The sequence below is a fragment of the Oncorhynchus nerka genome, linkage group LG24 (genome assembly GCF_034236695.1).
Source record: "Oncorhynchus nerka isolate Pitt River linkage group LG24, Oner_Uvic_2.0, whole genome shotgun sequence".
Lineage (NCBI taxonomy): Eukaryota > Metazoa > Chordata > Actinopteri > Salmoniformes > Salmonidae > Oncorhynchus > Oncorhynchus nerka.
The window spans coordinates 44,615,561-44,637,087 of NC_088419.1; the positions used below are offsets into that span (position 1 = coordinate 44,615,561).

Consider the following 21,527-nt stretch of genomic DNA (forward strand, 5'->3'; position numbering starts at 1 on the left):
AGACGTGAAGGTCAGTCAATCCTCAAAATTTCAAGAACTTTGAACGTTCTTCAAGTGCAGTTGCAATAACCATCAAGCGCTATGATGAAACTGGCTCTCATGAGGACCGCCACAGGAAAAGAAGACCCGGAGTTAACTCTGCTGCAGAGGATCATTTCATTAGAGTTACCAGCCTCAGAAATTGCAGCCCAAATAAATGCTTCACAGAGTTCAAGTAACATGCACATCTCAACATCAACTGTTCAGAGGAGACTGTGAATCAGGCCTTCCTGGCCGAATTGCTGCAAAGAAACCACTACTAAAGGACACCAATAAGAAGAAGAGACTTGCTTGGGCCAAGAAACACGAACAATGGTTATTAGACCAGTGGAAATCTGTCTTTTGGTCTGATGAGTCTAAATTTGAGATTTTTTGTTCCAACAGCCATGTCTTTCTGAGACGCAGTGTAGTTGAACGGATGATCTCCGCATGTGTGGTTCCCACCCTGAAGCATGGAGGAGAAGGTGTACTGGTGTGGGGGTGCTTTGCTGGTGACACTGTCAGTGATTTACAGTAGAAGTCGGAAGTTTACATACACATAGGTTGGAGTCATTAAAACTCGTTTTTCAACCACTCCACAAATGTATTGTATCACAATTCCAGTGGGTCAGAAGTTTACATACACTAAGTTGACTGTGCCTTTAAACAGCTTGGAATATTCCACGAAATGATGTCATGGCTTTAGAAGCTTCTGACATAATTTGAGTCAATTGGAGGTGTACCTGTGGCTGTATTTCAAGGCCTACCTTCAAACTCAGTGCCTCCTTGCTTTACGTCATGGGAAAATCAAAAGAAATCAGCCAAGACCTCAGAAAAATTCTGCTCCATCCTTGGGAGCAATTTCCAAACGGCTGAAGGTACCACGTTCATCTTTACAAACAGTAGTACGCAAGTATAAACACCATGGGACCACGCAGCTGTCATACCGCTCAGGAAGGAGACCCGTCTGGCTCCTAGAGATGAACGTACTTTGGTGCGAAAGATGTAAATCAATCCCAGAACAACAGCAAAGGACATTGTGAAGATGCTGGAGGAAACGGGTACAAAAGTATCTATATACACAGTAAATTGAGTCATATATCCACATAACCCGAAAGACCCTCAGCAAGGAAGAAGCCACTGCTCCAAAACCGCCATAGAAAGCCAGACTACGGTTTGCAACTGCACATGGGACAAATATCGTACTTTTTGCAGAAAAGCATACTTCCAAAGTTGGGGCAAAATGGTTTAAGGACAACAAAGTCAAGGTATTGGAGTGGCCATCACAAAGCCCTGACCAAAATCCCATAGAAAATATGTGGGCAGAACTGAAAAAGCATTTTTGAGCAAGGAGGCCTACAATCCTGATTCAGTTACACCAGCTGTCAGAAGGAATGGGCCAAAATTCACCCAAATCATTGTGGGAAGCTTGTGGAAGGCTACACAAAATGTTTGATCCAAGTTAAACAATTTAAAGGCAATGCTACCAAATAATAATTGAGTGTATGTCAACTTCTGACCCACTGGGAATGTGATGAAAGAAATAAAAGCTGAAATAAATCATTCTTTCTACTTTTATTCTGACATTTCACATTCTTAAAATAAAGTGGTGATCCTAACTGACCTAAGACAGGGAATTTTTACCAGGCTTAAATGTCAGGAATTGTGAAAAACAAGAGTTTTAAATGTATTTGGCTAAGGTGTATGTAAACTTCCGACTTCAACTGTGTTTAGAATTCAAGGCACACTTAACCAGCATGGCTACCACAGCATTCTGAGGCTATACGCCATCCCATCTGGTTTGTGCTTTAATTTGTTTATTTTATTTAACCTTTATTTAACCAGGTAAGCCAGTTGAGAACAATTTCTCAATTACATCTGCGACCTGGCCAAGATAAAGCAAAGCAATGCGACAAAAACAACAAGACGGAGTTACACATAAACAAACGTACAGTCAATAACACAATAGAAAAGAAAAATAGAAAAATCTATGTACAGTGTGTGCAAATGTAGAAGAGTAGGGAGGTAGGCAATAAATAGGCTATAGAGGTGAAATAATTACAATGTAGCATTAATACTGGAGTGATAGATGTGCAGATGATGATGTACAAGTAGAAATACTGGGGTGCAAAAGAGCAAGAGGGTAAGTCATAATATGGGGATGAGGAAGTTGGGTGTGCTATTTACAGATAGGCTGTGTACAGTGATCGGTATGCTGCTCTAACAGCTTATGCTTAAAGTTAGAGAGGGAGATATAAGACTCCAGCTTCAGCGATTTTTGCAATTCCTTCAAGTTATTGGCAGCAGAGAACTGGAAGGAAAGGAAGGAAGGAAAGGCGGCCAAATTAAGTGTTGGCTTTGGGGATGACCAGTGCAATATACCTACTGGAGTGTGTGTTATGGTGGGTGTTGCTATGGTGACCAGTGAGCTTAGATGAGGCAGCGCTTTACCTAGCAAAGACTTATAGATGACCTGGAGCCAGTGGGTATGGTGACAGAAATGTAGTGAGGGCCAGCCAACGAGAGCATACAGGCCGCAGTGGTGGGTAGTATATGGGGCTTTGGTGACAAAACGGATGGCACTGTGATAGACTACATCCAGTTTGCTGAGTAGAGTGTCGGCTATTTTGTAAATGACATCGCCGAAGTCAAGGATTGGTAGGATAGTCAGCTTTACGACTGTAAAACCTATATGAAATATTTACAAAGAAAAAAATGATATATACTAGGGATGGGACAAGACAATCAAAACAGACATCCCACTGCTACGCCATCTTGGAATCTTGGATAGCTTAGTGGGGCTATCATTTGTTTTTCAACAGGACAATGACCCAAAACATACCTCCAGGCTGTTTAAGGGATATTTGACCAAGAAGGAGAGTGATGGAGTGCTGCATCTGATGACCTGGCCTCCACAATCACCCTACCTCAACCCAATGGAGATGGTTTGGGATGAGTTGGGCCGTAGAGTGAAGGAAAAGCAGCCAACAAATGCTCAGCAAATGTGGAAACTCCATCAAGACTGTTGTAAAAGCATTCCTCGTGAAGCTGGTTGAGAGAATGCCAAGAGTATGCAAAGGCAAAGGCACATAGTGGCTACTTTGAAGTGGCTACTTTGAAGAATCTAAAATATATTTTGACACTTTTTTATATTTGTTTTAAAACTTTTTTGGTTACTACGTGATTCCATATGTGTTGTTTCATAGTGTTGATGTCTTCACCATTATTCCTCAATGTAGAAAATAGTAAAAATAAAGAAAAACCCTTGAATGACTAGGTGTGTCCAAACTTTTGACTGGAACTGTATATATGTTTTATTGTCACATAAACCAGATAGGTGCAGTGAAATTTGTCGTACGGCGCCCCTAGAGCAAATTAGGGTTAAGTGCCTTATTCAAGGACATCGATATATTTTTCACCTAGTCGGCTCGGGTATTTGCACCAGCGATCTTTTGGTTACTGTCCCAACTCTCTAACCGCTAGGCTACCTGCCACCCTCTTGTAAGTTTGATAGTGAGAGAGAGTCTGTCCCTTGTTGAATGGTATTGGCCTGGGCCCATAGGGTCAGAGGGTCTACGACACATGCTAGTGATTAGATAGGAAGGCCTTGCTCTCTGGTTCCCACTCTTACCATCACAAGTCAGATACACACAAAGACGTCTATGGGGAGACAGCATCACACTATATACACACTGGTTTCGAGTGATGAGTTTTGTCTGTTAATTTTCAATTATAAAGCTGTTATTAATCAGTATTCACACACTCACTCAGGCTTTGTACGAATCAAAGTACATTTTATCCAATAAATAGAAGCTTAGTTAGTTGCAATACACTCTCAAATCACATGAGTACTGAATCGCTCTACAGTATTTGGAGGACATGATATGTATATCTGTGTGTTCCAGGTGGTCAGACGGTCAGCACCACAGACTCGTCAACCAGTAACAGAGAGAGTGTCAAGTCTGAGGATGGAGATGACGAGGAGCCTCCCTACAGAGGGCCCTTCTGTGGCAGAGCACGAGTACACACTGACTTCACCCCTAGCCCCTACGATTCAGATTCCCTCAAACTAAAGGTAAGTTACACACACACACAAACAGTCTTACATGCAAATGATTTGTCTAGATTGTGTGTGGCTTTAGATGTGTACTAAAGATATCCTGTATATGTTGTGTTCCAGAGAGGGGATGTGATTGACATCATCAGTAAGCCCCCCATGGGGACATGGATGGGTCTGCTCAACAATAAGGTGGGCACCTTTAAGTTCATCTATGTGGACGTGCTGAGTGAGGAGGAGGAGAAGCCCAAGAGACCCGTCAGAAGGAAGAGGAAGGGCAGACCTCCCAAACCCACCTCTGTAGAGGAGCTGCTCGAACGCATCAACCTCAAGGTATGCACACTGGACACACACATCTTTGCACATGCCAAGCGAGCACACACACTCTCAACTCTCCCTCGCACACACACAACTCCACACAAATCTCACACACCAATGCTAGGAATTTCTGGACAAGGTAACAGTAGTCCTACAACTTCCCTCCTACAGTCCCGTTCATATCCCAGCCATCTAGAAACCAGCCAGCCTAGCTCAGCCTCCTCGGGGAGAGAGCACTGTAGGTGAGCTGTTTCTGGGTAAGCCCAGCCTGATGGAGTGCTGACATAACAGATTACAGACCAGGCTATGTCCAAGGGCTCTCTACTCAAGGACATAAGTAACATGATGGTACATTATCATTGCCTGGGTAGAGCGAAGCTATATTACAGGCTTCGAGACCTCCCATACGTGCTACTATTCTACTATACAGTACATGTACATGCGCATACATACGTAGTTGTGACTTAGGGAGAGGGAGAGCAGACTTAACAAACGTTCCCCTAACCCCGCCATTACATGTAAAGACATTATACTGTTCCACCTTGTTCTGGGTCTGTTTCAAGTCACTCTAAGGATGATTGTTTTTTTGTCAAGGATTTATTTGAAAGAAGTACTAGGGCTTATTCTGGGTTTCTCAGTCCAGATCTGGTTAGCATTAGGGAGTTCAGTTAGGATATTACCTCCATAGGTTCTACATAAGAAAGACCTCATTGTTCTCAGGGCGTTCCTAAAAACACAATGACAAAGTGGAGTTTGCGTCGAAGCAGCCACCTACTCCATCTCTTTCTACTCTCTATTTTTTGAATCTTACGTCTCGATTGTAGGGGTATCTTGGAGCGAACGTGTTTTGACCCCAAAAATATGTTAGGTCACATACATGACTAAGATCATATGAGAAGGTTCTTGTGGCTGTGTAGAGTAGAGTGGTATTTGGTTTGGTCTCATCCTTATTTCTACTTCTCCTAGCAGAAATAGAGCTAAACTTCACTGTTATGCTAAGGATAGAAGTCTCCATGGTTGCAGTGGTGACATGCAGTCTGTGTGTGTTGTGCCCTTTAGATGCGTGGGCTGGACAAAACTTTAGACTGAACCAGTTTCCACAAACTCCGTGTTGAAAGTGGAAACCAATTATGACGGGTTGACATGTTAATGGTTAGCTGTGCCTATTCCCGAAACAAACAGAGGGTGTACTGTGATATTTTGAGACTCTGATTCCTGGTGTCCTCCCACTAAGAGATAGCACCACAGGGTGTAATGGCTAGCGTTGTGTTCTTGTTAAATTGTGTGCGTGTCTCCTTGTCGCCTGTGGTGGAAAGGTGTGGTAGATCATCTCCTTCACCTCATCACTCTGTTTTCCACCCTTCCCAACTCTTCCCTCATTGCTACATTTTTTAGCTCATAGCTTGTTTTTGCCAGAGGAAAAATGCCCTTTGTGTCTTTAACTATTGGTCATAGGCCAGTTTAGCTGATTAACTTATTATTATAATTTTTGTTTAACCAGGTAGGCTAGTTGAGAGCAAGTTCTCATTTACAACTGCGACCTGGCCAAGATAAAGCAAAGCAGTTTGACACATACAACAACACAGAGTTTCACATGGAATAAACAAAACACACAGTCAATAATACAGTAGAAAAAATGAAAACAAAAAGTCGGTATACAGTGTGAGCAAATGAGGTAAGATAAGGGAGTTAAGGCAATAAATAGGCCATGGTGGTGAAGTAATTACAATATAGCAATTAAACACTGGAATGGTAGATGTGCAGAAGATGAATGTGCAAGTAAATCAAATCAAATGTATTTATATAGTCCTTCGTACATCAGCTGATATGTCATAGTGCTGTACAGAAACCCAGCCTAAAACCCCAAACAGCAAGCAATGCAGGTGTAGAAGCACGGTGGCTAGGAAACACTCCCTAGAAAGGCCAAAACCTAGGAAGAAACCTAGAGAGGAACCAGGCTATGTGGGGTGGCCAGTCCTCTTCTGTCTGTGCCGGGTGGAGATTATAACAGAACATGGCCAAGATGTTCAAATGTTCATAAATGACCAGCATGGTCAAATAATAATAATCACAGGCAGAACAGTTGAAACTGGAGCAGCAGCACGGCCAGGTGGACTGGGAGTCATCATGTCAGGTAATCCTGAGGTATGGTCCCTACACCACTAGAGGGATATCTTCAACCACCAACTTACCATCCTGAGACAAGGTCGAGTATAGCCCACAAAGATCTCCGCCACGGCACAACCCAAGGGGGGGCGCCAACCCAGAGAGTAGTAGAGCTATTGGGGTGCAAAGGAGCAAGATAAATAAATAAATACAGTATGGGGATGAGGTAGTTGGGTGGGCTATTTACAGATGGGCTATGTACAGGTGCAGTGATCTGTGAGCTGCTCTGACAGCTGGTGCTTAAAGCTAGTGAGGGAGATATGAGTCTCCAGCTTCAATGATTTTTGCAGTTCGTTCCCGTCATTGGCAGCAGAGAACTGGAAGGAAAGGCGGCCAGTCACGCTCACACATGTTGTAGGAAGTTCTGAACTGCAATCTGTTCTCTCTTCTCTTCTCCAGGAGCACATGCCTACCTTCTTATTTAACGGCTATGAGGACCTGGACACCTTCAAGCTGTTGGAGGAGGAGGATCTAGATGAGCTCAACATCAGAGACCCTCAACACAGAGCTGTGTTGCTCACCGCCGTGGAGCTACTGCAGGAGTATGACAGTGAGTTCACACACACACAACCTCACGTGTGCACACACACGCACGCACACACACACACACACACACACACACACACACTAACAGAGATACTACATCATTCTGGATGTTTCTGGATGTCTGACTATATTGTCTCTGTGTTGTGTGTGTCTATAGGCAGCAGTGAACCGGAGCGTAGCGGCCTGTCAGGCTCTCAGGAGAAGCTGCTGTCAGAGGGCCACGGCCTGGTGGGCGACTCGCCACGTGACTCTGGCTGCTACGAAAGCAATGAGAACCTGGAGAATGGTAATGAGTAGCCTAGCCTCTCGCTACAGTGACTGTGATTCCTCCTCCACTCTGGGCCAACTCCTCTTCCTCTTCCTCCTCCTCTGCCATGCTTCAGCATTCTAACCTCAACTGCCCGTCATCGCACTCCATTGGACCAAGGCCAGCCAATCAAACCTCTCTGCTCTCTGTCCCGTTATGTCTGTCTCCTAGCTTCACCCACACTCCCACCCCACTTACCTCCGCCCCGCCTAGCTGCGTAGTGTCATAGTAAGGGGAGAGATGCACTCCCCCCCCTCCTCTCCTTCTTTCTCTCTCTTTTTCTCTTTGTCACTCCACTCTTTCCACTGCCCTCTCCATCTTCAGGCTCTCTCTGCCTTCTCTGAAGAAGCCCTATCCTAAGGGACAAGGACCTAACCCCCAAGCCCAGATCACTAGTTTACCCTACAATGGGGCCATATGCATAAAGGGAACAACACCCCACATCTCAAATGCACAGAACTGTTCTGTCCAACTCGAGCCTAGTGCCCATGTTGCTCTAATCTCACAATGGACAACGAACCCCTCCTTCTCCTCTTACTCCTCTTCTTTCACCTCAGGAGGTTGAGTGGTTGCTGGGAGACCAAACCAATCATGACACCACGAGGGAGTATTTCTTTTGAGAGGTATTACTGTAGAAACTGAGACCTTGTAAAGTCACTGCCCAGTTATTTGCTGTGTTTTGGCTCTGTATCCATTCTCCCAATCCCGGCTCATTCTCTCTTCTCCATGCCATTTCAAGTCACTTGAAAACATTTCTGTAACTTTATCTTGTGCTTTGTTTCATAGTGACAATGTTGAACAAAGATCGTACGTGCCTAAACAACCCCCAAAAAATATTAGATGGAAATATTTTTTAATGATAGTGGATATATAAAAAAGCAGATACATTATTATCTGATTATGGAAGTGTATTTCAGATTTATATTTGTGAGAACATTTTGTGTATAGTTAAGACTATTCAAACTCCCCTTTAAAAAGACTGTGTGCGCACTCCATCGCAGTGCTTGAGGCGTCACTACAGCCCCAGGTTTGATCTTTGTTTGATCCAGCCGACCGTGACTGAGAAACCCATGAGGCGGCGCACATTTGGCCCAGCGTTGTCAGGGTTAGGGGAGGGTTTGGCCTGCCGGGATTTCCTTGTCCCGTCGCGCTCTAGCGACTCCTTGTGGCGGGCCGGGCACCTGCAAGCTGTGGCAGGGTCGTGTTTCAGAGGACGCATTGGCTCTCGGGATTCGCCTCTCCCGAGTCCGTACGGGAGTTGCAGCGTCAGGACAAGACTGTAACTACCAATTGGATGTCACGAAATTGGGAAGAATAAAAGTTTTAAAAATTAAACATGATTGTGCTTTGCTTTCCCACTACTGTTGAGTTCTGTGTTTTAGCTTCAATCATAGCTTAAATAATTGATGTCCCACTGGGCACAGACTTCATTTCTACATGTAGTCTGAAATATTCTACATGTAAAGTGAATTCAACGCGAAATCAACATAAAATGTCACCATGTCATTGGATGTAGGTTAAAAGTTAGGTAAAAAAAACTCCCTCACGTTGATTACTTTTTGCAAATCCAATCAGTTTTCCACATTTATTCAAGTCATTACATTGAATTTCTTTGTTGAAATAACTTGGAAACAACTTTGATTCAACCAGTTTTTGCCCAGTGGGTTCTCTCTCTATGATTGCTCTCTGTTCTGTTCTATGTGTGTGTGTGTGTCGTAACGGATCTGAAAGATGTGCAATCTGCCACAGTAGAGATTTGAGTTGTGGAATAAACCACTTCTGTGATGGAAGTTACTCCGACCTGCTTGCTTTATTTCATGTCTCTTCCTTCTTTCTCTGTGTCTCACATTTCTCCATCTCAGTCGTTAACACTCAACATTAGCTGCATAACATCCAGTGTACATTCTGCATTTTAATAAATGTATTTTACTTTGTCTCTATACGGTCACCCTGCCAAACCAATCTGCACTATTCTGCTTCATACATTCTCTACTACAGCCATAACTCTCAACCATCCTCCTACGTACAGTACCAGTACAATGTTTGGACACACCTACTCATTTCAGGGTTTTTCTTTATTTTTACTGTTTTCTGCATTTTAGAACAAGAATGAAGACATCAAAACTATGAAATAACACATGGAATCATGCAGTAACCAAAAAAAAGTGTTAAACAAATCAAAATATATTTTATATTTGAGATTCTTCAAAGCAACAACCCTTTGCCTTGTTGACAGCTTTGAACCCTCTTGGCATTCTCTCAACCAGCTTCATGAGGTAGTCACCTTGAATGTATTTCAATTAACAAGTGTGCCTTGTTAAAAGTTCATTTGTGGAATTTCTTTCCTTCTTAATGCGTTTGAGCAAATCAGTTGTGTTGTGAAAAGGTAGGGGGGCCCTATTTGGTAAAATACCAAGTCCATATTATGGCAAGAACAGCTCAAATAAGCAAAGAGAAACGACAGTCCATCATTACTTTAAGACATGACCATAACATTGTGGCAATAACAAGGAAATTCAAAGTGCCAAAAGTTGGACCTAAAGGAATTTCACACAACATGTTTTGTTGAAGATGTAAAAAATCTGTTGGTCTGAACCAGGGGTGGGTGGGCAATTCCAGTCCTTGAAGGGCCTGATTGGTGTCACAGTTTTGCGCCAGCCAACACACCTGCCTCCAATATTCACATAATAATTTATAACCATATCATTTATAACCTTTCTATATTGCCAATCATTTCAAGTGGAAAAACTCAGAAGAGAAATGACAACCTTTATTTAACTAGGCAAGTCAGTTAAGAACAAATTCTTATTTACAATGATGGCCAAACCCAGACAACACTGGGCCAATTGTGCACCGCCCTACTGTACTCCCAATCATGGCATGTTGTGATACAGCCTGGATTTGAACCATGGTGTCTGTAGTGACGCCTTAGGTACTGCGATGCAGTGCCTTAGAAGGCTGCGCCACTCAGGAGTTTGGGAGATGTGAAAAAACTATATCCATCAATAATGATAAGCCACCAGGAAAAGACAACCTTGATGGGTAACTATTGAGAATGGAAGCAGACTGTATTGCCACCCCTATTTGGTATATCTTTAACCAAAGCCTAAAGGAGTTTATGTGTCCACAGGCATGGAAGGAAGCAATTCCACTGCATAAAAATAGTAAAGTATCCTTTGCTGGCTCTAACAGCCACCCAATCAGTTTTCTGCCAGTTCTGAGTAAACTGATGGAGATAATTATGTTTGACCAAATGCAATGCTATTTTTTCAGAGAACAAGACTTTCAACATGTGTATAGAAAAGGGCACTCAACTTGTACTGCACTTACTCAGATGACTGATGATAGTTGGAGCTGTATTGTGAGATTTCAGTGCAGCATTTGATGTTATTGATTACAAATTGTTATTGAAGAAATTCACTTGATATGGCTTTTCAGCACCTGCCATCACATGGTTGGAGAGTTATTTATCCAATAGAACTCATAATTTAACTAGGCAAGTCAGTTAAGAACAAATGTACAATGACAGCCTACCGGGGAACAGTGGGTTAACTGCCTTGTTCAGGGGCAGAACGACAGATTTTTTACCTTGTCAGCTCAGGGACTCAATCCAGCAACCTTTCGGTTACTAGCCCAATGCTCTAACCACTAGGCTACCTGCAACCCTGTTCTTCAATGGAAGCTTCTCTAACATCAGATATGTACAGTGTGGTGTCCCTCAGGGCAGTTTCCTTGGGCCGTTACCCTTCTCTCTTTTTTTACACAAAGCTAGAATGATAATGAGGAATCTGGTGAGGGGAGGACGGCTCATGATAATGAATGGAATGGTGTGAATGGAATGGTATCAAACACATAGATAACTAGATGTTTGATGTGTTTGATACCATTCAGTTTTTTCCCCATTTTAAGTACCACCAACCACCACGGTTCCATACTCTACATGTCAGCACTCAAAGCCAGTGAGCTCACTGAAATTCTAAATAAGGTGTTACAGTCAGTATCAGAATAGGTGATTAATAACACACTGGTATTAAATACACCTAAAACTAAAAGCATTGTATCTCTAAGACCTAAACCTCAATTGGAGTTGTGTATAAAGGGTGTGGCCATTGAGCAAGTTGAGGAAATTAAACTCATAGGTATAACATTGGATGGTCAATTATCATGGTCAAGTCATATTGACAAAGTTGTTGTGAAGCTGGAGAGGGGTATGTCTATTATAAAAAGATGTGCTGTGTGTCTGACACAAAAACCAACTACTAGTTGTTCAGGCTCTGGTCTTCTCCCATCTTAATTAGTGACCGGTAATATGATCAAGTGCAACAATCTTTCTATCTATTGCATTGTAAATTGCTGTACATTCTGCTTATAGCACTTGGGTAAGATTCACAATTATGAACATAGATATACACTGAGTATACAAAACATTAGGAACACCTGCTCTTTCCATGACAAAGACTGACCAAGTGAATCTAGGTGAAAGCTATGATCCCTTAATGATGTCACTTTTAAATCCACTTCAATCAGTGTAGATGAAAGGGAGGAGACTGGTTGACAATTGAGACATGGATTGTGTATATGTGCCATTTAGATGGTGAATGGGCAAGACAAAATATGTAAGTGCCTTTGAACGGGGTATGGTAGTAGGTGCCAGGTGCACAAGTTTGAGTGTGTCAAGAACTACAACGCTGTTGGGGTTTTTCATGCTCAACCGTTTCCCGTGTGTGTCAAGAATGGTTGACAACCCAAAGGACATCCAGCCAACTTAACAGAACTGTGGGAAGCATTGGAGTCAACATGGGCCAGCACCCCTGTGGAATGATTTTGGCACGTTGTAGAGTCCATGCCCCTACGAATTAAGGCTTTTCTGAAGGCAAAAGGGGGTGTTCCTAATGTTTTGTACACGCAGTGTATATTGGACATGGTCTTCAGAGCATAACTGTGATCCACTTTGCATCCTCATCAATCAGTCAATCAATCAATCAAATGTATTTTATAAATACTTTTTGCATCACAAAGTACTTATACAGATACCCCAAAAGAGCAAGCAATGCAAATGTAGAAGCACAGTTGCTAGGAAAACTCTCAAGAAAGGCAGGAACCTAGGAAGAAACCTAGGAAGGAACCAGGCTCCGTGGGGTGGCCAGTCCTGTTTTGGCTATGCCGGGTGGAGATTTTAAGAGTGCATGGCCATTAAGGCCAGATCATTCTTAAAGATGAATCATTCTTCACAACTGATGTACCACCATCACAAAGAATCAGCAACATTTAGATTGATTACTGAGTGTCTGTTTTTTAAGAAAAGTTGTGTGTATTGGTGTGTTTGAGCATTCATTTCTTTTGAAAAGCAGACATCTGACTCTGGGGTCAATACTTTTGTCTTATGCCCTGATAGGAAATCCAAAATATCTTTATTAAACAAATGATTGGAAGCTAGCCTGGGATGGTGGTTAGCTGGGCCAGATATCAAACATCTTTTGGAGGGAAAATTGGCAATAACAAGCACATTGAAACAGCACATCAACTTTAAAAACATCAGACTGACTTCAATCTGAACAAATCTTTCGCTGCTCTCCAAATGAATAGAGATACAGATTACTGATGTGTGTGTGATATGTTTGATAAAATTGTGTCATGCAATGTCACTATTCATTATTATATGAGACTTGAAATATGGCATTTAGTGCTATTTTAGAAACGTCTTCATGTTGCTCTAATAAGCCATGAATGGCAGGTTGGCCCCTAGCCTTCTGTTACTGTAATGTGTTTTCTGAGATGCACTATACTGATGTTCTGCATCTGAAATTGTATTGCGAGTGCAGCGTTGCATTTACAAGGCTATCGTCACAAAAAAAAGAATTTTCATGTTGTCATGCACATTACTCTGGCTAGTTGAACGTTACACAGGCAAGTTGTGTACTGACAGATAACACAACGTCACTGTGTCCAGCTATGCTCTTAAATCAGATCGACCTTTTGATCTAAGGCCATAAATAGTGGGAGAGAGACTGAACCACTTCAGTGTCACTGCTGTAAAGCTCTGTGTGAACAGGCTGTTTCAGATTCACATGTCCTCTTCACATTCACAACTGATAGTGATGATCAAAACGCAATGCAAACAGCACAACACCCATAGTGATATGAAATCCATTATCCAATACATACAGTACAGCTCAGTATCAGGTTTCAGTTAGTATATGTCGCTATCTGTTTTAAGTCAGTCTCAAGATCTGTTTATGCAACCTGTCCCAGCTCCAGATTGAAGAGGGATATGTTGTTCACTGTGTTTCAGGCAAGAGCAGAAAGACATCTCGCTCCAACCGCTCCTCTGTGGGCCTCCAGTCCCCAGACTACCCCACCCTGCCCATGACCCAGTCCACTGAGGCCCTGCAGCAGGGCAAGCGCACAGTCAACTTCACCAAGCACTTCTTCCTCAAGCCCACCTTGAGGGGCTTGAGCATGCTGGGGCTGAGGAAGGGCCCCCGCCGGACCCCCATGCCAGCCAGTCTCAGCTGTGAGGACCTGGACGGGCCACTGGAGGCCACCAGCCCCCAGGCCTGGAAGAGATCCCACTCCCTGGGGGACCTCCACTGGGAACAGGCCTTCCACCAGAAGAAGGACCACAGCCTGGAACCCAAGCCCGCTAATGGTGGCTCCAAGTTGGGCACCACCAGCCCAGTGAAGGGCCTTCAGGCTCATGGAGATAGGGGTTCACCACCGGCTCAGAATGGGGGGATTGCTGTGAGCCCTAAAGGACGTTCTGATCTCCCCCCTGTGCCCTCCCAGCTGCCCCTCAGACCACCCTGTTCTATTGCCTTGCTTCCCCAGCCCCAGACCCAGCTGGGGGAGAGAAGCATCTGGACTCACCCCAAAAAGCCCCCAGTGCCCCCTCCTGTCCCAATCAAGAAGTCCAAGGAGTGCCTAGCCAATGGGATGTGCCACCCCTCTCTTGTCCTCTCCTCCCCAACTCATTCCTATTCCTCCACCAACTCTCATCCCCCCAGCCCTGTCATCAGCAGCCCCAGTTCCAGGGCTCCAGCCCTCCCCAGTAAGGCCTCTAGTACCCATATCTCCCCCTCTCCAGCCAGCCCTACTCCAGCCTCCCCTGCCTCCACCACCACCCCCTCTCTAGAACCAGAGGAACCAGGCACACCCCCGGCCGTGCCCCCTCCTTGGCTGTCTGACCTTCCCGAGTCGGCCTGCCCTCAGGCTCAGATCCAGGGGGGTAGTGGCAAGATGACGGTGGCCAGGAAGGTGTCCCATGTTAAGATGGCTGTCGATCTCCACACCGTGCTGGAGCAGAGACTGGAGGCCGAGGGCATTGACCTCACAGAGGAACCCTACTCAGACAAGGTCAGTTACCCCCACAACCTGCTACTATTGTTATGTACCTGCTGTTACTGTGTAGAATACACACACACCCATCCACCACATCCTAAATCTCACTCTCACAAGTCCAGTTTGTCACAGCTGGGGGTTATACAGCTCACACATGGATGTGAACATGCTTCATTTTATGTTCATTATAGTATATTTTGTTCTTTAGAGTGCATCAAATAACTCGGTGACAATTTCAAAACATGTATTTTGGACGGTGTCCGTATTGATCGTGTCCCTGCTTACAAATATATGGGCATGAGATATCTGTCAATCAGAAGAGAGAAAAATCTGAGTTATCTGTTGGGGCATCTTGATAGATGAAAAGCTGTCTTTTAAAAAGCATACTGAGGACTTAGTTAAGAAGCTGTGTGCTTCTTTAAAAAATGTGCTTCTTCTATAGAGATAGATCATGCCTCTCGCTAAATAGTAGAAAGCAGATTATTCCGTTGACGTTCCTATCAGTCCTAGACTATGGCGAACACAGCTGCCACTTCATTAAGGCCGTTAGATGCAGTTTATCATAGCACACTGCACTATATTATGGGTAGCAGTTTTAGTGGTCATCACTGCATCCTTCTACCAGGAAGTTGGTTGGCCCTCTTTGATGTCACGTACGTTAATACATTGCTATATTTATAAGTGTATAAAGCCCTTTTACAAATAGTCCCGCTGTGCATAACATGATTACTCAACTTTAGACTTGTGAGTTACCACACCTAGTCTCAAGGATGGTTAACTCTGGAAAATTCCCTTTGTCTCTACTAAGTTAGGCAAATCAGCTTTTAGTTTTCTTGCACCTTATTTTGTTTCTTGCACCTTATAGATTTGATGTTTTGGTGCTTCTAGGGAAATTCATAAAGCTGATTGAAGACGTCCTTGTTGATGAATGTGTTTGTGTTTTTCGACCGGGTTTTTCTTCCTGCTTGCATCTTGAACCTATATTTTGATGTATGTATTTTCTGAGAGAGAGAGAGAGAGAGAGAGAGAGAGAGAGAGAGAGAGAGAGAAGGAGAGCTAGACTAACAGCTAGACTATGAGAGGGGGAAATAGTGATAGTGATACAGTCTGTTAAGTTTAAGGGCCTGAAACTCAGTGAAGGCTGGTGGGTTGAGATTATAAAACAAACATCCCGAGTTGAACACACACACAAACACACATACATCATGTCAGAGCCCGAGTTGAACACACACACACACACACACACACCATGCCATGCCAGAGCCCGAGTTGAACACACACACACATATACCATGCCAGAGCCCGAGTTGAACACACACACACATTACACCATGCCAGAGCCCGAGTTGAACACACACACACGCAAACACACATAGACCATGCCAGAGCCAGAGTAGAAGACACACACACACACAAACACACATACACCATGCCAGAGCCCGAGTTGAACACACATACACACACACACACACACACAAACACACATACACCATGCCAGAGCCCAAGTTCAACACACACACACACACACACACACACACACACATACACAATGCCAGAGCCCGAGTTGAACACACACACACAAACACACATACACCATGCCAGAGCCCAAGTTGAACACACACACACAAACACACGATGCCAGAGACCAGCTCTTTAACATGGAGCTCCATCTCTGCCAGGTTAACCACAGACAGGCTCTGAGGCTGGGCTGGGGTAGAGGTGAGAAATACACTACATGAACAAAAGTATGTGGACACCTGCTCGTCGAACAGGCCTTGCTCGCAAATGTTTTCAATCCGGAAAATGTCAAGAACTTTGAATTTTTTTTCAAGTGCAGTCGCAAAAACCATCAAGCGATGTGATGATACTTGCTCTCATGAGGACCACCACAGGAAAGGAAGAACCAGAGTTACCTCTGCTGCAGAGTTCATTAGAGTTAGAAGCCTCAGATTGCAGCCCAAATAAATGCTTAACAGTTAAAGTAACAGACTCATCTCAACATCAACTGTTCAAAGGAGACTGCATGAATCAGGCCTTCATGGTCGAATTGCTGCAAAAAAGCCACTACTAAAGGACGCATGTGTGGTTCCCACCGTGAAGCATGGAGGAGGAGGTGTGATGGTGTGGGGGTACTTTGCTGGTGACACCATCTGTGATTCATTTAGAATTCAAGGCACACTTAACCAGCCTTGCTACCACAGCATTCTGTAGCTATACGCCATACCATCTGGTTTGCACTTAGTGGGACTCTCACTTGTTTTTCAACAGGACATTGACCCAACACACCACCAGGCTGTGTAAGGGCTATTTGTCCAAGAAGGAGAGTGATGGGGTGCTGCATCAGGTGACCTGGCCTCCACAATCATCTGACCTCAACCCAATTGAGATGGTTTGGGATGAGTTGGACCGCAGAGTAAAGGAAAAGCAGCCAATAAGGTCTCAGCATATGTGGGAACTCCTTCAAGACTGTTGGAAAAGCATACCAGGTGAAGCTGGTTGAGAGAATATCAAGAGTGTGCATAGCTGTCATCAATGCAAAGGGTGGCTACTTCGAATAATTGTTATACAGTGGGGCAAAAAAGTATTTAGTCAGCCCCCAATTGTGCAAGTTCTCCCACTAAAAAAGATGAGAGAGGCCTGTAATTTTCATCATAGGTACACTTTAACGATGACAGACAAAATGAAAAAAAAAATCCAGAAAATCACATTGTAGGATTTTTAAAGAATTTATTTGCAAATTATGGTGGAAAATAAGTATTTGGTCAATAACAAAAGTTTATCTCAATACTTTGTTATATACCCTTTGTTGGCAATGACAGAGGTCAAACATTTTCTGTAAGTCTTCACAAGGTTTTCACACACTGTTGCTGGTATTTTGGCCCATTCCTCCATGCAGATCTCCTCTAGAGCAGTGATGTTTTGGGGCTGTTGCTGGGCAACACAGACTTTCAACTCCCTCCAAAGACGTTTTATGGGGTTGAGATCTGGAGACTGGCTAGGCCACCCCAGGACCTTGAAATGCTTCTTACGAAGCCACTCCTTCATTGCCCGGGCTTGTGTGTTTGCGATCATTGTCATGCTGAAAGACCCAGCCACGTTTCATCTTCAATGCCCTTGCTGATGGAAGGAGGTTTTCACTCAATCTCACGATACAGGGCCCCACTCATTCTTTCCTTTACAGTCGTCCTGGTCCCTTTGCAGAAAAACAGAAAAACAGCCCCAAAGCATGATGTTTCCACCCCCATGCTTCACAGTAGGTATGGTGTTCTTTGGATGCAACTCAGCATTCTTTGTCCTCCAAACACGACGAGTTGAGTTTTTACCAAAAGTTATATTTTTGGTTTCATCTGACCATATGACATTTTCCTAATCTTCTTCTGGATCATCCAAATGCTCTCTAGCAAACTTCAGACAGGCCTGGACATGTACTGGCTTAAGCAGGGGGACACGTCTGGCACTGCAGGATTTGAGTCCCTGGCAGCGTAGTGTGTTACTGATGGTAGGCTTTGTTACTTTGGTCCCAGCTCTCTGCAGGTCATTCACTAGGTCCCCCCGTGTGGTTTTGGGATTTTTGCTCACCGTTCTTGTGATAATTTTGACCCCATGGGGTGAGATCTTGCGTGGAGCCCCAGATCGAGGGAGATTATCAGTGGTCTTGTATGTCTTCCATTTCCTAATAATTGCTCCCACAGTTGATTTCTTCAAACCAAGCTGCTTACCTATTGCAGATTCAGTCTTCCCAGCCTGGTGCAGGTCTACAATTTTGTTTCTGGTGTCCTTTGACAGCTCTTTGGTCTTGGCCATAGTGGAGTTTGGAGTGTGACTGTTTGAGGTTGTGGACAGGTGTCTTTTATACTGATAACAAGTTCAAACAGGTGCCATTAATACAGGTAACGAGTGGAGGACAGAGGAGCCTCTTAAAGAAGACGTTACAGATCTGTGAGAGCCAGAAATCTTGCTTGTTTGTAGGTGACCAAATACTTATTTTAATTTGCAAACAAATTCATAAAAAATCCTACAATGTGATTTTCTGGATTTTTTTTCTAATTGTGTCTGTCATAGTTGAAGTGTACCTATGATGAAAATTACAGGCCTCTCTCATCTTTTTAAGTGGGAGAACTTGCACAATTTGTGGCTGACTAAATACTTTTTTGCCCCACTGTAGTTCCTACAGTATATTAATTATATTTGTGTTTTGTCATAGTTTTGATGTCTTCACTATTATTCTACAATTTAGAAAATAGTTTTTAAAAAATAAAGAAAAACCCTTGAATGAGTAGGTGTGTCCAAACTTTTGACTGGTACTGTACTTTTGTATGTGTGGTGTATCTCAGAGGGACGCACAACACAGCACTGCAAGCACTTCTTGTTTATATTAATGAGGATTAATGCTGCAGTGCAGAGACACTCTCCGGACACTAGGGGTGTAGTATTGGGAGTAGGGCTATGCTAGGGTCAGACAGGACACTTGGCTGTGTCCACATCTACATGCACCCCTGCATCTCTCTATTCCTCCACTCTGAGTGGCCTCCGATCCAGTTTGGCTGGGTTGTCCTGGACTGGCTGGAGACTGACCATGACTCCAGGGGTCTGGAGCATTTTGAGAAAGGGAGAGAGAGATGTTTTCAAACATTTTCCCCACATAATTCCCTTGGGTTCTCTCTTCATGCATAGCAATCAACCTTTGGCTAGTCTAATCTACTTATGACATGTTATGGGATCACCCGCATCATTTGTGTTTCTCTGTCTCTCTCTCTTTTGAGACTGTTTTAATAAAACGGTACCCTCCCTCAGCAGTCTATCCTTTAAATATGAGCTTATCTCCCAGCCGATAGGCTTGTCAGTTCGACTCATTATTTCACATTACTCGTCTGCTTCCTTCTCTCTTAAACAGACAGAAACCGGGCCTCACCAGACTCATAATGTTCAAATTAGCAAATAAAGTGAGAGAGCTAGCTCCTATTTCAGCCCTAGTCTCTGAGCTGTTCTAAAAACATGTGGTTCTTGTAGAGGTTTCGATTGACAAACACAGTGACTGTAGCCAATAAGGGTTTTGGTCTCACTGCATCTTGTGTTTTGGTCTATGAACTCATGGTCTTGACAGAGGCTAACATATGTTTTTATTGAAAAAGAGAGAGAGAACGAAGTCACTATGGTTTCTGATTGGCTTGTCTTTTCTAGGCCTATAGTTTGAGGGAGGGATTCCAGTTTCTTTCAAATATGATTTGATGTTTACCTTGTGTAGCAACTAAGATTTACTCCAGATTTACTCCAGGTCATGGTTACTTAAGGTTTTCATGGTTTGGGGTTTTAGTAGAAAAATGTGAGTTGTTGTGCCCCCAAGTAGAGGGTCTCTCTTTCTCCATCAGTATGGTAGCAAAGAAACCAGATCTCCCAATGTGCATGAGTTCCCACGCCAATATGTTTCAAGTGTACTTGCATGTGTGCACGTTTGTGTGTGTATATGTGTATCTGTGTGTCACTCTTCTCACTCATCCCCAGTTTCTCTACATCTGTTTGTCTCCATTCCTCCCTCCATCCAGCATGGTCGGTGTGGTATCCCCCAGCCCCTGGTGCAGCGCTACAGTGAAGACCTGGAGCAGCCAGTGAAAGATGTTGCCCCCGCCATAGACCAGGTCCGCCTCAAGCTGCTCCGCAAGCAGCACCGCATGGCTGTGAGTATTGTACTGCACCACTACCTGTCTGTCTGCTAGCCTTTACGGGACAGATTCAATAAGCGTTTAGCTACATGGTCACCAGGGCAAAGTTTTCAGATGACACATTTAAGGTGTCATTGCTATGTTTTATGTGTTATTATTTACACAAAATTCCTGAATGTTTTCACCGGTATTCCCCAGATCCCATTTGGAGGTTTAACAGAGATGTGCAGGAAGCCTCTCTCCCCGGGTCACTTGAGCACCGTCTCTGATTGGTTGGTGTCCATCGGCCTGCCCATGTACGCCACGTACCTGGAAGCGGCAGGATATGACACGTTGGGGCACGTGTCATCTCTCACGGAGAGTGGTGTGTGGGAGGCGGGGGTGCGGGACAAGAGACACGCCCGTAGACTGGTGAGCGAGGCCCGTTTAGTCAGCGCACACAGAGATGCACAGTCATAACTGTGACAGTGGAACAAATGCAGGTGAAACTCGGAAAGTTGAACGGCTATGTCATGGCTGTCTGCTCAGTTGACATAGTTGAGACTGAAACACAGTTGCAAATAAATGCAGAACTGAATAACTGTGCAAGTGACCATAGCACAGCTTTCAACAGCTATTGAGGCTTTTGACTGGACTGCGGATGGCTCGCTGTTGCAGCCCAGCCCACACCTGAAACTTAAGAGCAGAAAACCTGTTCTTATTCCCCCATGTCTTTATCAATCTATTTCTGTCTTGTTTACGGTGAAACTGTTCCCGACTGTCGAGAACAGTTATCAGATGCCTTTAAATCTCTCTCTCTCTCTCTCTCTCTCTCTCTCTCTCTCTCTCTCTCTCTCTCTCTCTCTCTCTCTCTCTCTCTCTCTCTCTCTCTCTCTCTCTCTCTCTCTCTCTCTCTCTCTCTCTCTCTCTCTCTCTCTCTCTCTCTCTCTCTCTCTCTCTCTCTCTCTCTCTCTCTCTCTCTCTCTCTCTCTCTCTCTCTCTCTCTCTCTCTCTCTCTCTCTCTCTCTCTCTCTCTCTCTCTCTCTCTCTCTCTCTCTCTCTCTCTCTCTCTCTCTCTCTCTCTCTCTCTCTCTCTCTCTCTCTCTCTCTCTCTCTCTCTCTCTCTCTCTCTCTCTCT

General features: G+C 44.0%; 1 protein-coding gene across 5 annotated transcripts in view; it reads left to right on the top strand.

Moving 5' to 3' along the window:
- LOC115108036 (SAM and SH3 domain-containing protein 1-like) overlaps positions 1 to 21,254 on the top strand; it is a 295,957-nt gene extending 274,703 nt beyond the window's left edge. For all 5 annotated transcript variants that reach the window (XM_029631918.2, XM_029631917.2, XM_029631922.2 and 2 more), the window contains 7 exons: positions 3,924 to 4,093; positions 4,199 to 4,408; positions 6,959 to 7,109; positions 7,263 to 7,391; positions 13,705 to 14,765; positions 20,294 to 20,425; positions 20,609 to 21,254. In XM_029631918.2, the coding sequence (XP_029487778.2) occupies positions 3,924 to 4,093; positions 4,199 to 4,408; positions 6,959 to 7,109; positions 7,263 to 7,391; positions 13,705 to 14,765; positions 20,294 to 20,425; positions 20,609 to 20,869 (2,114 nt within the window). In that variant the 3' untranslated portion in view covers positions 20,870 to 21,254. The remainder of the gene's footprint in view (positions 1 to 3,923; positions 4,094 to 4,198; positions 4,409 to 6,958; positions 7,110 to 7,262; positions 7,392 to 13,704; positions 14,766 to 20,293; positions 20,426 to 20,608) is intronic.
- Positions 21,255 to 21,527: the final 273 nt, after the last annotated feature.